At 40.6% G+C, this 17730-nt stretch overlaps 1 protein-coding gene across 1 annotated transcript in view; it reads left to right on the forward strand.

The window, feature by feature from the left end:
• phlpp1 (PH domain and leucine rich repeat protein phosphatase 1) overlaps positions 1–17730 on the forward strand; it is a 48398-nt gene that overhangs the window by 14810 nt on the left and 15858 nt on the right. The window contains exons 3-4 of the mRNA XM_058066233.2: positions 15448–15644; positions 16587–16712. Coding sequence (XP_057922216.2) covers positions 15448–15644; positions 16587–16712 — 323 coding nt within the window. The remainder of the gene's footprint in view (positions 1–15447; positions 15645–16586; positions 16713–17730) is intronic.

Consider the following 17730-nt stretch of genomic DNA (forward strand, 5'->3'; position numbering starts at 1 on the left):
AAGTTTTGCACTCTAGTGCAAGGTCTTTTTTGGAGTTTTAATGAAAAATGCTACATGGCCGATATCACTGCTGCTCTTTGCTACTAACACGTTGTACACACAGTTGTTGTGATCACATGGACTTTATCTGGGCGCTGCTGGATAGAAGTGCTGGAATAGACTGTTTGTATTGGACTGCTTATATCACAGATTTTAAATGCAGACTGATACAATCCGATTAGGGTGCACAATGACCGATCACCAACGTCAACCTCTAAGCTGCACATGTGCGCAATTGTATCCTATCCAATCTGAATTGTAAATGAATTGAACACATAATTTATTCCGTACCATTTTGCAATGCAACTCAGTGACCGGCTACAAGAAGTGATAACATATAACAACAATGACGAACACTGTCCATTCAATGATAAGATCCTGTTTGCACGTATTTACTTGGGCAGCTAATTAATTAATCAATTACTACACATTACAGAGTATATGCAACTGTGTTTTAGCTAAATGCTGCTTTTTTTGGCAAAATAAACAGGCAGTGCCATATCCACTAAACATTCACGAAGCATGTGTGAACAGAAGAACAAGATTTGATACATTTCCAGGATTAAATAGTGCCAGAAAAGCAAAAATAGGAAATTAAGTATACATAATTAACATTTGTAAAGCCTCACCTGCCGATTTTGATTTTGGGCAATTTTATTATTATTATTTTTTAGAAATAACTGACAGCATACACCTTCAGTTTCCTTACTTCTTTCTAAACAGTTCTTTTTTGAACAGACCATAGTTAACTAGTTTTTCGTACCTGACACATTTGACTGCTCACTTACACCTCCCTCACTGTTTAGAATGTAAACAGCACCATGAAACAATACAAACTTGTCTCTGCGGCGATTGAGCTGGCGGCCATATGCTTAAGTCATTCAATCCCAGCCATTTTTCAAAAACTGTCCCTCTTGGTACAGGCCTTTTGATTTTGACTGATTTTTCAAGGGTTTACACCAAAAGAAAGATAAGAATCAAATTTTTCATCAGAAAAAAAAAGTTTGTTTGTACCTTTTTCAGTTCTCTACTAGTCAACTGTCGAACATATATATGTGAGTTTCAGCAAAATATCAATTGTCAACAAAAAGAGAGAAAAAAGGCTGTTTGTGAAAAGATACATTTCAAGCCCAACTTTCACTTTGACACAAATGTTGCCATGTATACTTCGCCAAAATGTCAAAACAACAATTCCACAACATAAACACAAACATTTTACATGAAAATAACAAGTTTATTACAAATATAACATGATAAACTATTTACAATTTTCACATTTGCAACTGAACTATGTGTGTGCACGCATGTGCATGTGTTAAAATTACAAGGTGAGATGCCTTTTCACTTCCTGGTTACTGCATGTATTTCTATGGGAGGGATGCATGCCGAGCTCTTGCAAAATGCACTCCTGCCACCGTGTGGCTGTTTTTTGGCTTAAAACTTGCCCAAACATGCTCTCTTCTATTGCGCAGTTAGTTGCATCATCACCTTTTTGTGTCTCTTGCACATACAGTAAATACGTCGAATGAGTAGCGAATGAGTTATATACTTTTTTGTTGTTGCTGATACCGGGACAGACATTCATTATCAGTATCAGGTCAGGACACTGCCATCCGGAGATTGCCTGCAGCTACAACCAATATTTTTTAACCCGAAACTAATTGAGGATCCCAGTGGCTATTTTCTTTTAGAAACTACGCCTCCAGCGACTGTACGGGGCTCTGCAGTTAATTGAATAGACACATAAATATTATTACGATTACTACATTGGTGACCTGCTGTGACGTTGGATTCAGACTTGCTTTGACAGCTACTCGAGGAATAGAACCCATCACAGTGTGGGGCTTCTAGCCTTGCGCTCGGCAAGCTCCGTGCCACCGGCTGATTATGTGTCCTCATGTGTTAAGCCAGAGAGCAGGGAGACTAAGGGCAAGCGCTGCATCATTCATGAGCGTGTGCCACCCTGTGCCTGGATGGCGTTGACCCGTAGCTGTCAACAGTGCACCCCTTTAGCGTCATAGTTAAGGCTGTGCTTAGGACCGGGGGCTGGCATGTGGCGGGGCTGGGGGCGGAGCCTTTGCGTAGGTACACCATTCCACATGCTTGAGAGGACACATTAACAATAACGTTGTACATCACCTGTTTCTGTTTTTGTTCTCTTTTTCTTCTCTTCCTATTCTCGGGGGGCTAGACGGCGTTGTTAGACACAGATTGTGCATGTAAGCACGGTAGATTAATACTGACATATTCCAAAACAGGGCCTTTTGTAAGAATAAGAAGAAGGAGGTCAGGTTGGGATCCTGCTTTTAGAAATAGTGATTCTCTGTAAGGGCTGGCACATGTACTATAACTACTCATGCTTTAAATGTGAACAGAAAAAAAGAGGGGGAGGAGAGTGCATGGACAGTGGAAAGCATCTCTGCATGCTCATATTTTAAATTTGAAGGCATTAGTAATGAGTCTTACATGGAGTCATTTTCCCCATGTTTGTAAGGGAGAAAGAGTTACATAACAGACCACCCTGGCTCTCCTGCAGGCTTTACAATCACACACAAACAGTAAGTCAATTCACGTGCAAGTGCTTCTAATTCTTCTTTCACAAGTACTCCAGAGTCGTCTTTTTGCACGCTGACAAGTTTTAACATTTGAGCTGATTTTACATGAAACACTTGCAGGGTACGACAGTGAATACACCCTTTGGCCTGCACAATATTGGCTACTTCCACATTGTGACTGAGACGGCACCATTTTCCGTTAGCCACTATATTTTAGTAGGAAGTTGTACATAAAGTGAAGCGGCAACTGTTTCAGCTGGACTATTTTCAGTACCATATTTCACCACTGTAATGCATTATATTCTATATTTAGGCATTTAGGAAGTTAGTTATTGTCATATTCAACTTATTTTGTGGTTAACATAAAAAATGTACACCACAATTTTGCCATTGTTTGCATGCATTCTTCGGTTAACTTACACTATAGTGCGTGTTGTTGTGTTGTTATTTCACCGCATGACTCCATCTGTATTAAAAAAAAACAAACATCTTTGTCAGCATCCTTTTAGCTAGAGAATGAAATGGCAGTTACCAGAATTTATGGTGGCATCAGCCGTTAACTGTCCAAAATGTTAACACTAGGCATGCTCTGATCAGGGTTTAATGCTGCCAATTCCAATGCCGATCATTCAGGACTGATATTGACCAATACCGTCACATGGATTAATTATGCATAATTCAATATATATTGACTGCCTGGGGGGATAGGTAAGTACTAACACAATTAGTAACCCCTGCTACTGGCTATGTCATATGAAAATAATTAACCATAAATAACAAAAATATATTTTTTATGTACTTTTTGAAGACAACATATACTGTATCAGTCTGGAACTTTCAGAGGATGAGACACCTTCTTTAAGGAGACTGGCGAACCTGGTGTCTTCCCACCGCTGAGAAAGGCTGCTGTTCTCGTCCAATTAATTCAATTATTTTTCGGGTTATTAGCTTAGAAGTCTGACTGTCACACACAGTCAGATGGCCACATGGCTGCGCCAGCTCCCGTTTGCTGATCACTTGAGCAGAATATCCCGGTCCCTATTATACTATTTTTCAACAGTAAGTCTCAGAGGTTCCACGGTGGCATATTTGAAGTGTGTTGCCCAAATTCTAGCCTTGATGCTGGAATTTAGACAGTTATTCGTCAGGAGGGGCATCCGGAATTTAAAGGGCCAAAAAGAAACACACAAAAGTGCTTTTTGTAAGAGAGTGTGTAGCCTTTTTTTACATATACAGTGGAACCTTTGTAAGTGTACACCCTGGTTAGCCTGTCTTTCCGTTATTGTATGTATTCTCTTATCAGCATTCAAAATGGCGTGCGTCTTGTTGTGTTGCTAATTGACTACATCAGTCAAACTGTATTTTTTATGTATTTTTTATCATAAAATGGCCTTCTTAACAGCCTAGTAGCTTGCCATCAGCGGTTAACTGAAAAAATGTTGACACAAACATGTTTTTACATGCATAAAACAATTCTAAATGAATATAAATCACAAAATAAAGGAAATAAATAAACATAAGGTTATATTCAGTGAAGATGTTGCCAAAGATGGGATGTGGCAGCAAGATCAACACAGACATCATCTTCTTCTAAGTCGACATGTTTTATAGTTTTACATGCATGAAACAATTCTAAATGAATATAAATCACAAAATAAAGGAAATAAATAAACAAGGTTGTATTCAGTGAAGATGTTGCCAAAGATGGGATGTGGCAGCAAGATCAACACAGAAGATGATGATGTCTAATTTATTTACCCAATCGTGTCACTGGTCACATTCTCTGGCTCCATTGTGGGTTACTGAGGTAAGAAACATTCCATCCATCCATTGTCTATGCCTCTCGTCCTAGGGTCACAGAGCCCCGAACACATGTTGAATTCAAGAAACAACTCGCAGCAAATCACAAAGGTGGCATTCGTGTTGTTCTCATTGCCATATCCTGTGCAAGAATTACTTTTGATGAGTCATTTTCAATGATCATTCATCCTTTTCATTCATCATTTAGCATTACTTTTTTTGCATTTGCAGTTATTTGCAATCCCACTGTGCACTGCACATATACAGGGGGATTGAAAAATTCTTCAGTACTTGTGATTTATTTCTGCACTATAATTCTCATTTTGAGATATGTAGAGAAGCCTGCTTTTTATAGAGCTGCCCTCAGTGAAGCTCATCTAGCCAGCGGCAGGTCAAACACTATTACTGTTATAATCGGTTATATAAGGTCCATTTAGATCTTTGATTGATTATTATGCGCATTTCCTGACAAATGTTGGATATGTGAATCTAAACCAATGCTTGAATTTAGATGGCAAGACAAATGCTTGTCGATTTAATGTGTGGCCTCAAAGGTCAAAATAGTGTCATCTCTTTAGGCTTTTGAGTTCCTACAAACTACTGAGATATGCAAAGCTACGTTTACCAGACTGAATTATTGATGGCACATGACTGAAAACTGCGGAATGGGACTCTCACAGCGGAGAGTTTCATACAGCAGCACTCTCGCGGTGAGGGTCCAGCCTCATTCTTTGTCCTGTTCCAATATGTTTGTAATCACTAAAGTATCTGCAACCGACCTCGATGAACCCTCGTTATATTTCCCCTTAATACTTACTTACAGTATCCGCACACATTTTCCCACAAACACACTAAATTATTCATTGCTGAGCTCTGCACACTTCCACGGCCTCGCAGTCATACAGGGATTTACACTCGTGCATCACATGCTTGGATATTCTGTTCTATTCAACGCACAGACACACACACACACACACACACACACACACACACACACGCTTTTGTCCACTAGGGTGACAACATCAGCTTTTCACTCAGTCTTGGACAAAAGGGGGTGGGGGATAAAAGCAATTTCCCACAGCTCTTATATGAGTGGTTCTCTCTTTCTCTCTGAGTGGCTGATCAGTGGGCTCGTGTTTTCCAGTGTAAGGTTTCGTAACACGCACACATTACATAACAGCGGCAGGAGTGGAGTTTGGGGGGAAAGGGAAGGGGAGAGTGTGTGTGTGTGTGTGTGTGTGGCATGCACACGTTCATGTATGTCAGCATCCGCGCTCACAACCAACTGTGGGAATTGCTGAGGACAGAAAAAAAAGAAATCATCTTAATGTTGCCAACACCTGAGATTCAGTACGTCCATAACGGCATCTCCCTGTGTGCTGCATCTGGGTCTATTTTTAGCGGCTATTCATCGCATTACATGATAAAGCATGTTCACGATGGCGCATGGGAGTGTGAAGGACAGGGCCGCTGATATAAATGCCACCTTTGCTTTCACCATATAGAAAAAGTCATTTCTTTAAAGATTTATTACTGCACAATATTGATTTCTAAACCTCTTGCAGGTTATTTTTACAATGTAGTTGCCTTATTACGGCACATGAGATATGATTGTTGCATCTTCTGCTTTTTACAATAGGAATTAGTGTCACGTTAACTTGATATGTGTGTGTTGAATTCAGGAATGTCCAAAGTTTTTGCAGCGAGGGCCACATTCTGAAAAATGAAAGGACGCAAAGGCCACTTTGATATTTATGTATAGCCAACACTTGTAAATATGTTAAGAATATATATATATCATCAACTGCATAGGGCGGTTGGTTCGGAGGTGGTATCATAGCCATACAGTTTTTGTTGATGACGTAAAAAAGACCTCTTCTATCAAAAGTGGAGCAATCAATTGAGGGACATGATAATTTTTTTTCTCATATTTGATGGTCATAAGGGCCTCAAAAAACTATTATAGCATTAAAAGTGAATTGCTGCATTTTAGCAGAGTGTTTAAGGCTCTGTCATCAGCAAAGGACGTATATAAGTCAACAGGGACATTGAAAAACAAGCAGTCAAATGAGCTTTTCAACCTGAAAAATGATTTGTGACAGTAAACTGGAATGCAAACTCTCTTGTCAGAAATCTTTTTCCACATGTATACACTTCCTGTCATCTTGTTGCAAATCATTTTATTGTCGGGATCATTTAAATTCTGCCTTGTATCCATCTCTGCATGCTCTCACGCGTACATTCAAAAAATGCATAGCAATTTTAATCCTGTTTGCTCCATTAATAGCGTAGATAATGGAAGCAAGCTGTAACAAGAGCTCAGCGAACTAATCAACTGCTCATGGTGCTTGTTTAAACAAAGGGGGATTTACATTTGATTATAATTTCACCGCATCTGTGGGTGCATGTGTGCATTTGATGCACTTTTGAGTTGAATTTCAGTTAAGTTGAGGCTGGTTCACCTTGTTGGGATTTCACAGTAATGTTTCCCACAGGAAATGATCAGTTTCAGGGGCAAACTATCACCACAATAAATATTTATCACAGGAAATGCATTCACAGATGTGCATGTGTTTAAAAAAAAAAAAAAAAACCCCAACACTCATTATAGTCTTACAAGTCCAGAAGTTAACCACTGTTAATGTTATACAGTGAAGAAAATAAGTATTTGAACACCCTGCTATTTTGCTATTTCTCCCACTTAGAAATCATGAAGGGGTCTGAAATTTTCATCGTAGGTGCATGTCCACTGTGAGAGAGATAAACTAAAAAGAAAAATCCAGAAATCACAATGCATGATTTTTTAACAATTTATTTGTGTGATACAGCTGCAAATAAGTATTTGAACACCTGTGTATCATCTAGAATTCTGACCCTGAAAGACCTGTTAGTCTGCCCATTAGAAGTCCACCTGCACTCCATGTATCATCCTGAATCAGATGCACCTGTTTGAGGTCGTTAGCTGCATAAAGACACCTGTCCACCCCATACAATCAGTAAGACTTTAACTTGTAACATGGCGAAGACCAAAGAGCTGTCCAAAGACACCAGAGACAAAATTGTACACCTCCACAAGGCTGGAAAGGGCTACGGAGCAATTACCAAGCAGCTTGGTGAAAAAAGGTCCACTGTCGGAGCTATCATTAGAAAATGGAAGAAGCTAAACATGACGGTCAATCTCAATCGGAGTGGAGCCCCATGCAAGATATCACCTCGTGGGGTCTCAATGATTCTAAGAAAGGTGAGGAATCAGCCCAGAACTACACGACAGGACTTGGTCAATGACCTGAAAAGAGCTGGGACCACCGTTTCCAAGGTTACTGTAGGTAATACACTAAGACGTCATGATGTGAAATCATGCATGGCACGAAAGGTTCCCCTGCTTAAACCAGCACATGTCAAGGCCCGTCTTAAGTTTGCATATGACCATTTGGATGATACAGAGGAGTCATGGGAGAAAGTTTTATGGTCAGATGAGACCAAAATAGAACTTTTTGGTCATAATTCCAATAAGCGTGTTTGGAGGAAGAAGAATGAAGAGTACAATCCGAAGAACACCATCCCTACTGTGAAGCATGGGGGTGGTAGCATCATGCTTTGGGGGTGTTTTTCTGCACATGGGACAGGACGAGTGCACTGCATTAAAGAGAGGATGACTGGGGCCGTGTATTGTGAGATTTTGGGGAACAACCTCCTTCCCTCTGTCAGAGCATTGAAGATGGGTCGTGGCTGGGTCTTCCAACACGACAACGACCCGAAGCACACAGCCAGGAAAACCAAGGAGTGGCTCCGTAAGAAGCATATCAAGGTTCTAGCATGGCCCAGCCAGTCTCCAGACCTGAACCCAATCGAAAATCTTTGGAGGGAGCTCAAACTCCGTGTTTCTCAGCGACAGCCCAGAAACCTGACTGATCTAGAGAAGATCTGTGTGGAGGAGTGGGCCAAGATCCCTCCTGCAGTGTGTGCAAACCTGGTGAAAAACTACAGGAAACGTTTGACCTCTGTAATAGCAAACAAAGGCTACTGTACCAAATAATAACATTCATTTTCTCAGGTGTTCAAATACTTATTTGCAGCTGTATCACACAAATAAATTGTTAAAAAATCATGCATTGTGATTTCTGGATTTTTCTTTTTAGTTTATCTCTCTCACAGTGGACATGCACCTACGATGAAAATTTCAGACCCCTCCATGATTTCTAAGTGGGAGAAATAGCAAAATAGCAGGGTGTTCAAATACTTATTTTCTTCACTGTATTTGTCCTGAAATTTGGTCAAATTCCAATTTGTAAGCACAAAGAGGTGACTTTCTCTTACTCTCAAAACAAAACCATAGCTTCATCTATCCTGGCATTCCAAGGTAGGCCAGCTTCAACACATTCAGTGTCCACTCCAGACAGTACGTGTGATTTCATGTTGCAGAATGTTTCACAAGCGACGATCTGCTGCTCAGCTATAAATATGCACATAACCTATTTTAGATGCAAGTCGCGTGAAGCTGCACAGAGCAGATGGAGCTGGGCAGATGCAAGCAACCGCGTGCAGCATCCGGTCAGTAACCTTCTGCAGACTCCCGAACATGCGCTCCGCCGTGTGATCCAATATGAGAGGTGGATTGGAAAACAACTTTTTCTTTCATTTTCAGGACTTCAACACTTGAAATGCTGCATTGAGTTTATCAGACATCCATAGCAACTAATAACTTTCCATATAATAAGTAGCAGGGGAATGGCTTTGGTGGCGATTAGTATCTTGGATACAAAATTGATTAGATTTTTTATGATACTGCCGGTCACCTTTTGTGGCCAAACATGCATTATTGAGTTTACTTCTGTGAATTGATAAAAAGTGTTCTACATCCATTCCACTGTACAAATAGGATATGACTGTATTTCATGAAGTAGTTGCCAAAAAAGGAAAATGGTGCTCTCCTTTAAATGATTGGATGTTTTATTGAGTAGAAAGTAGTTTGGGCGTAATACTCAAAGTGAGTCAAAAAGCACAACAAATATTCATGTGTGATGACCTCATTTTTTCCATGTACATTTTTGTCACCAAAGGGTACAAAAATAAAATAAAAAATTCTCATTCTCATATGTATGCCCCAAGATGCAACACAGTAAAAATGAACACCAATTAAAAAGCAGCAGGAAATACGTGAAAAAGGAAAAGAAAAGGCAGAAGGCTGAACCATATATTTATTTAGGGCCTCAACATCAACATCACCAAAATCATGCTTATCTTGCTAATATGACAATCTTCTTCCTGCTAACTGTTCTATGTTGTTTTCTATTATATTATATTTATCTGACAGAAATAGTAACAGGACTAAAAAGCAACGTTATAGTCAGTCTGGTTTTGAACTTCTTGGTAAGGGAACTGCACGGGCATGTGAGCACGCTGTCACCTGGAGCCATTACATGACCATCTTCCTCCTTTCTCATGCAAACACATAGCCCGTTGTCTTATCACTATTACACTAAAGGTCAGCTTGGCACATTTCATTGTCTCCTTATCCTCCCCCACTGTGCACGCTGTGAGGATAACTGGATCTTATTAAAGAGGATTCTTATTAAAGATCATTTATTGTAAATCCATGACATTGACAGTCCTTATTGATTGATAAAATTTTGAAAATGCCTTGATCGAAAGGTGATGTGAGGCAAGAACAAGCACAGTGTGGAGAGCATCGTGTCACCTGCGATGGCCTTTGCCACCTTCCGGCACAGATCGCCATCCGCTGCCTGAGCAGAGAGTTGACCAACCAGTCTGTCGCCTCGCATCACTGTTGTCTGTGGGTGGATGTGATGATATGAAGGAGTGAAACAATTGAGGTGAAGCCGCATCGTGATTGGGTAGTCAATCCTTCCCTTAGCCCACAAACGCACACCCCTAGGTAGATGTACAGTATTTTGACATTGTGTATATGTGTGTGATTTGTAACAGAAGGCCAGTGCAACTATTTGTGTCAGAGGGTAACAGCTGGTCTCGCTCTGTCTTATCTTTGTCGCTTCAGCACAATTTTTTTTTCTTTTTTGGGTTTTCCCTTGTCAAAGTACATAGCATCATGGTAGCATGAAGCTTCAGATTTTTCAGCAATAAAGAAAGTAAAACCTCAGCTCCACGGGATACATTTAGAGATGATTCTCAAGGGTTCCCATTATGCAAGACCGAAGTGTCCCTAGAGCCTATTTATGAATGTGAAACGTGAGAAAAATCTATAATTTCTCTCACTTTTATCATTTTTCTCACTAATTATCATGCTATTATCATACTATGAATGGTTTTAAACTGTCACAATTCCAGCATCAAGATTCTAAGATCAAGGTCCTCTGAGACGTGTAAATTGTTGAACAATTGTATAATACAGAACCTTTTCATTGTTGTTCACATTTATATGACCGTGTCATCGATACAAATACAAGTAAGACTGAGGGATTATTGAAGTCTCGTCTTGTCGTATATCACGTCTGTCACCCTTATAGAAGCAGCAAATATGGGTGTCTGTACATGCCTTCTCTGTGACTGATGTGGGTCACTGATGCCCTCTGGTACAGCGTGCCCCGTTATATAGCCGAGGTGTGCTGATGTCAGTTTGCATTTAGCGGGGGTCAGGATGATTAAGTGAAGATGTGTCCTTGTTATTTTTGCTGGGAGCCCTGGGATGTAAAACAAAAAAAACAACAGTAGGATCTGTTAAATGCAAAGATGGATGAAGGGAGTTTGGCCTTGGGTGGTCATTGCTAACAATGATGGATAACAAGGTCAGTGGGAGGACTGGACTGGACTGGTAGAAGAAACATCAGCCCGGCCTAATACCTACGTGATCGCTTACTTTACATTATTATCATGGTTGTTGTTTGTTTGAGTAGAGAACTGGACTAGCTGTCCAGTCACTAGCTGTGTGCAAGTGACTGTTGATTAGTTGTACAGTAGAGCAATTGAGGCAAAATAGAGTGTATTACTGAAGCTTGTTGATTGAGTCTCAACTAGTCTGCTGTCTAAAGAAGACAATAAGGTAAGATATGCCTTTACTAAAGACGCAGAAATTCCAGATGACATCTGCTATAGGAATTTGAGTTACTGTACCTTCCATATCAGGTATGCCTTACTACAGGACACAACCTCTATTTACAGTGCGTCTCTCACCCCAGACACAGCTGACCAGTAGTAGGAGTGATTGTCCTCACGTGGTCTTTAGTGAGCGTGTGTGGAGGCAAAACATTCTCTTCCTCAGCCTGTGGAAAAGGAAGGAAGCCATCTCCAGTAACGCACACACACTCCTGTCATAGTAGGTCTAGGAATAGATTTGTTCCGTACACACCCACCTTTCTCTTATGTTGCAATGCCAACTTCTGCTTCCTCCCCAGATAATGGGATGCCCACCATGACTAACATCATCAATCCATAAAATATTCCACCATCATACCTCCTTTAAAATATTCCTGGTGTAGGTGTCAAATGTGGACTATAGTTTGACTAAGAACAAGAGCCTCATATAACTTCCTCCCAGGGTATCCAGGAGATGCCGTTGTTCTCGAGGCCCCCAGCCCTGTAAACAGGATGCTCACGTGGGAGTCCCTTCCATCTCTCTGCTTCCTTCGACTGTACATATTCCCATGACTGGACCTTCGAGCCTCCTCCATCCATGCAAGATGATGCAACAACAGAAGGACAACTTTTACAAAGTTTCTCGCTCACACGAGCAGCAGACCTTGGCTTTCATGGTCCATCAATTTAAGGAGGGAAGATGAGATGGACACAACGATTATTGTCAGTGCGTGTTTGTGGATAAGGAAGATGTGGAGTAGGAGGAGCACGGCGCCTGCGTTGGTTGCTTATTACGCTCGCGTAGGAGAGAGCACGTTCCAACAAAAGGACCTAAAAATAGTACAAATATGCCCATGTGACATATTGAGGCTAAAAGCTTTTGAATAATTTCTCTAATGCCTCACAGGCACACTCCAGCATGGTGGTTACTTCTGCCTTCCAGCGATGTAAGAAGGAGCTAACCAAGGTTCTTACTATGGACCTAGTATTGAGATGATCTCTCTGGATATCGGGGGACTCAAATGTTTAATTAGATCGGGGTATGCATTGGCCACAACTTTAAGTCCACCTTCAGTAACCAGTTCAGTGAAATTCAACATCACCTACAAACTACAACTACTATAATTGTATTGAAAATTCAAATTTCACAACATTTAAAGTAACATTTATGTGCAACAGATGTTATAATAGAATAGTTGAAGAGCATAAAAGATCTTTTTGGTTTGTGGGACCTCCAGAACGCTCCCAGACGTCTAAATAGCACAACAAAGCAGTGTATAGAGTCAGGACAGGAATCATAATTTCTGAAGTGATTGTTAGATTGATTATGTCAAATCGATTGTGCCCTGCGATTGGCTGGTGACTCGACCAGGGTGTACACCGCTTGAAGACATATGGATGTATAGAAAAGGAATGGGTGGAGGGATGATTGTTGAATAAGTCCTGAAGTCATTGAGGCAAAATGGATTGCACAACTTGGCTGCAAGCACCGGAGGCGCTGTCGGTTCAGTCTCAACGAGTTTGTTGTTTAAAGCAGCACAGTCAATCATTAATTAGTTCATTAATGATTGCTGTTTTGTGGTTGATACAGCTTATCATTAGTCGGAAAATCTGCATATTTAAGCAAATTGTATTTTTTGCCCGAATTAAGCATTTTCAAACAATAAAAATGGCGAAATTCCCCATCAGCAGGGTAATGAATCAACTGCGACTTTTCCCCACTTCTCCCGTGAGTTGAGTTAAGAAAGTTGTACTGGCGTGATGTGACAGCCCAAGTGCGATCACCAAGTGACATCCATGTTCTTGCGTCATTGTATTTTAGTGTTTCTTATTTCACTAACAACCTCAATGAGAAAGATGTGGAATGGGTTTTGGTTGCCGCTTGATCACTTCACCTGCTGGTTTTTTGCATTAAAAATTTGCACGAGTGCTATTTTTTTCCTGAAACTCCTCACAATTATATAAATACGCTATTGTGTGCAGAGCAAACTGGGAAGTGGCACTTGTGATGGTGCCCTAAAAAGACATATAAAGCTGATGTTAATTTGCTTTCTGTACACTCCACTTGTTTTATTAGTGCAACTCGATAGTTGCACAAGCCAACAATGGTGAGCAGGAAATAGTTTTAGTACGCCGCAACTCAGCACTAACAATTGACATTGCATTTTATTATAGTGATTATTTTGGTGAATCTCAAACAATAGAAAGAGCTAGATAGATAGATATTGTTGCACACAAACAATGGTTCAAGTACAATAACACTGCTCACTCAATACAAAATCGACATCTCATGTTAGCCACTCAGCACTTGGTCAAAGCAAACATTCCTCCTGCAAACAGTGCTATTCATTCTGTTGCAAGATTAAGGTCACTGATGACCAGAAATTTGGATCCACAAGTTTACAAAACCAGTCTTATCTCAGTAGTATTGCGCAACATGCTTAATACTACAGTACAGCCTTACACTTGACACCTGAATTTTTGAGTTGTACAAGTCCACACATGATTATTGTAGACTCTTCCTCCCCCGCTGTTTATGTTCGCACTGAGGTGAAGTATGTGTGAACGAGAGGTCAAGGGATGTGCCACATTTTTCGACTACTTTTTTACTTTTTTTTTTTTTTTTAAATAATCACCAGTCAAAAAACACAAAGGCTATACTGGCTAAAAAGACTAAAAATCGACAAGGAGTAGGGGGAGTCGGAGGTGGATGACACATGACAGCCCAGGGGGCAGCTTTTTATGGAGGTGGGGGTAGAGGGAAGGCAGGTGGAGGTTTCGACACACTGATAAGGCGGCCCCGGCTGACAGAACGCCTGATAAGCAAGCCTGTCTGTCAGGTTTGGCAGCCTGCTTGGCGAAGCGAGAGAGAGAGAGAGAGAGAGAGAGAGAGAACACGGGAGGAGTGACGGCAGCTCACCAACTGTAAGAGCATAATTCAGCAGAAGTGCACCTGGCATTGAATTGGAGATTATACTCACTGAAGGCAAATCCTGACTATTCAATTCCAATGTGCAAAGTAGGACATGTGAGGCTTACAGTTGCGTTGAATGAATTTAGCTCAAATGCTAACCCTGCTTTGTGGTGATATTGTAACAAGAAACAGACTGAAATTTACCTGAAGTAATATTGTTTTCTAAAAATGACTGCAACTGAATCAAAACAACAACAGAAATTTTAACATTGCCTCCAATGGCAAAATCAGGCTAGACAGACAATCCTTCTTTTGAGTCACAAAGCAGCATTTACATTTTGAAATGTTTTATAACTATGCATACATTAACCTAAGCGTGATGCTTTTAACTTCTCAACAGCATGAATGAAAAATTCTAAAAGATAAAGCTATAACAGCAGTTGTATCTGCTATGACCAATAATTTCTGTTGACGTGTAGTAATGTACAGATGCATAAGCCACGTAAAATAGATTGCAGATGGCAGTAGATTAGCTTTCTGTTTACTCTAAAAGAACTACAGCTCCCATGATGCTTAGAGTTCAGCTTCTGCTCAGACATTAACGCCGCTGCCACTATCATTCACAGCCACAGTTAATTCTGATAGCCTTCTGGCCACCCCCGTCCCACAAGACAGCTTTTCTCTAAATGTGAAACATCGTCTTGTTTTAATCTCAGTGACACGCCTATAGTATGTTGCAATATTAAAATTGTGTCAATTACAAGGTTTTTTTTTTATTCTAGTTTTTATATTTTGTTATACTAATTTACCATGTTGATGTCTGCACGTACCATTATGGAGATTTTAAAATGTATGTGCAGTTTCACTTTGCTTTGATTGTACAGGAATTAATTACATTTTAGATCTTTTGATATTTCAGATTTTTTTATTTGAATTATTGCATATCTTGTGAATGAATTGTGCTACATAAATCTTATTCAGTGCACTCATTCTCCCTAGATGATGAATATTTACCCAAAAGTGCTGTATCATGCCTGTACTAACCACATAATACCCACCCCTTTTCTTCTTCCTCTTCTCCTCCTCCAGGGAAGCCCCAAAACATTGAGAGCTTGGAGCGGGTCCAGCTGTCAGGGACGTACAATGTCCGCAAAGGGAAGCTTCAGCTGCCAGTCAACCGCTGGACCAGACGGCAGGTTATACTTTGCGGCACCTGCCTCATTGTCTCCTCTGTCAAAGAGAGCCAAACGGGGAAGATGCACATCCTGCCACTCATCGGAGGAAAAGTACGTCATAACGGCGCCACACTGATGTTAAAGCCATAATGTTCACTTATCGTTATGCCAAAGCAGCACACTTTGAAATATCTTCACTTTATTCCTTTATTCCCTTTCTTATTTTTTATACCCTTTATCTGTACTGCTTAATAGATCTGCAGGATTACCTCTCAGGGCTCCCATGCATGAAAGTCTCCCACTACTCAAATTTCGCTACCTCTTGTCAACCAGCTGTGACTGCAAATGATGCGTTTGCGTAATACGACCTGTACAAGAATCAAATATGATATTTAAAAGCCCTTCAACAAAGCTATTGTACATGTTGATATACAGTATATTGTATCCAAATCATCACATGCATTAAGGCCTTAATATCTACTTTGTACTTTTGTAATACAGGTTCCGCCACTGTGACGTGCCGCTGCTGCATGTGCAATTAAAAAAAACAAAAAAACAAATAGCAATTATTTCAGAAGTTTTTAACTTTTTTCAATAGTACCAGAACTGTTAATTTAATGGCAAACTTGCGAAGAGCACTGCCTATATTTAAATTGCATTCTATTTACATAGCACATCTGCATTCAGTGTGCTCATTTGTCCCTAAATACAGGTGTCATGCTTGAATAGAACACTTATCGAAATATTAAAAAGTGATGCAAATATTTTTCGGTGAACTGCTCCACATCAGCTGGTGAGCTACCCCTTGTGATCGTTCCACTGTCTAAAGTTTTACACACTACGTTTCTCTGTAAGTTCCATCAGGACACCATGAAAAAACCCGCAACTTCCAAAGCGTCTCTCAAAAGAGAGGGACACATATTGCTGTTAGATGATTAAAAACGTAAATTTTCCCTAATAGGGCTATTGAGAGAGAGAGAGAGAGAGAGAGAGAGGGCAAGGATTTCAGTATTGTCACATCCCTTTAACTGTATGTGTCTTTTATATCTGCAGGTGGAAGAAGTGAAGAAGCACAATCACTGTTTGGCCTTCAGCTCTGCTGGGCCTCAGAGTCAGACCTATTATGTCAGCTTCGACAGCTTCACGGAGCACCTCCGCTGGCACAGACACGCTGCTAAGGTATCACAAGCAAACATGTTGTGAGAGAGACACGGAGCGAGACAATGTTTGCATATGTTGCCTGGTTTTATTTATGGGTCAGCTGCATTATAAATCACAAGCACATGCGACTGCAAATTTTATTTAACATCGGCCATGATTAGTGCATATGCAAGCACAGCAAAGTTAACATGTTTCCCGGTGGTCCACACTTGGCTGTGGAAGTCAACGGCCACCCCTTCTTATTCTCTGTTGTGTCACTCTCTCGCTCTCTCTCCTTTCTCTCATTTGAACTGAAGTAGGTCATAGCCAGAAAACCTCTTTTCTAAATATTAACAGGGGCGTGCATGTCACCAACACCCACAGGGCCACTCAGAATAGAATTTCTGCCTGCGTAGAGGCAGCACATGCCCTCGCCTAGGCCGCACAAATACCGTTTTGCGCTGCCCAAGTGCTTGTCTATTCACCTTCAGTTAGGAAGAGGATGCTGTAATACAGCTTTCTCAGGTATTGCAACAACCTAAAGAAAGTATACCCACTGCGGATGAAAGCATATGGAATTGGGTTTGCTGCAAAGGGTCAGTTTGCCTATAAGCACTGCCTTGAGTTAGGCACCAAACCCCCAACTGATGTATCCCGAGGGATATTTTCTCCGGTGGGATGAGTAAGATAAATATTTTTTATGTGAAGTAAATACTGTCAAGTTCTTCAGTGATTTAGTCTGCCTGCGCTTGTTCAGGTTGAGAAGATCGCCTGGAAGTATTTTTTAAAAAAAAGTGCATATTCAGCAACCATTTATGTCACATTACATGTTCTCAGGGGACAAGACTATAGAATTGTAACTGAAGAGTAGTCAGTGTACAGCTTGTATTTACAATGCACTGAAAAGGAGTTAACACACAGTCATTGTCTAAATACTATAGCTGGCAACAAAAGTGAGTGCCAAGATAATTCTACATAAGTCTACTGTCAAGCATAATGATGGTAGAGTCATCTGGGGCTGATTGAGTACTGCCGGAACTGGGGTTCATTGAGAGGA

This window comes from Doryrhamphus excisus, linkage group LG6, assembly GCF_037039965.1.
Source record: "Doryrhamphus excisus strain RoL-2023G ecotype Guam linkage group LG6, RoL_Dexc_Guam_v1.1, whole genome shotgun sequence".
Lineage (NCBI taxonomy): Eukaryota > Metazoa > Chordata > Actinopteri > Syngnathiformes > Syngnathidae > Doryrhamphus > Doryrhamphus excisus.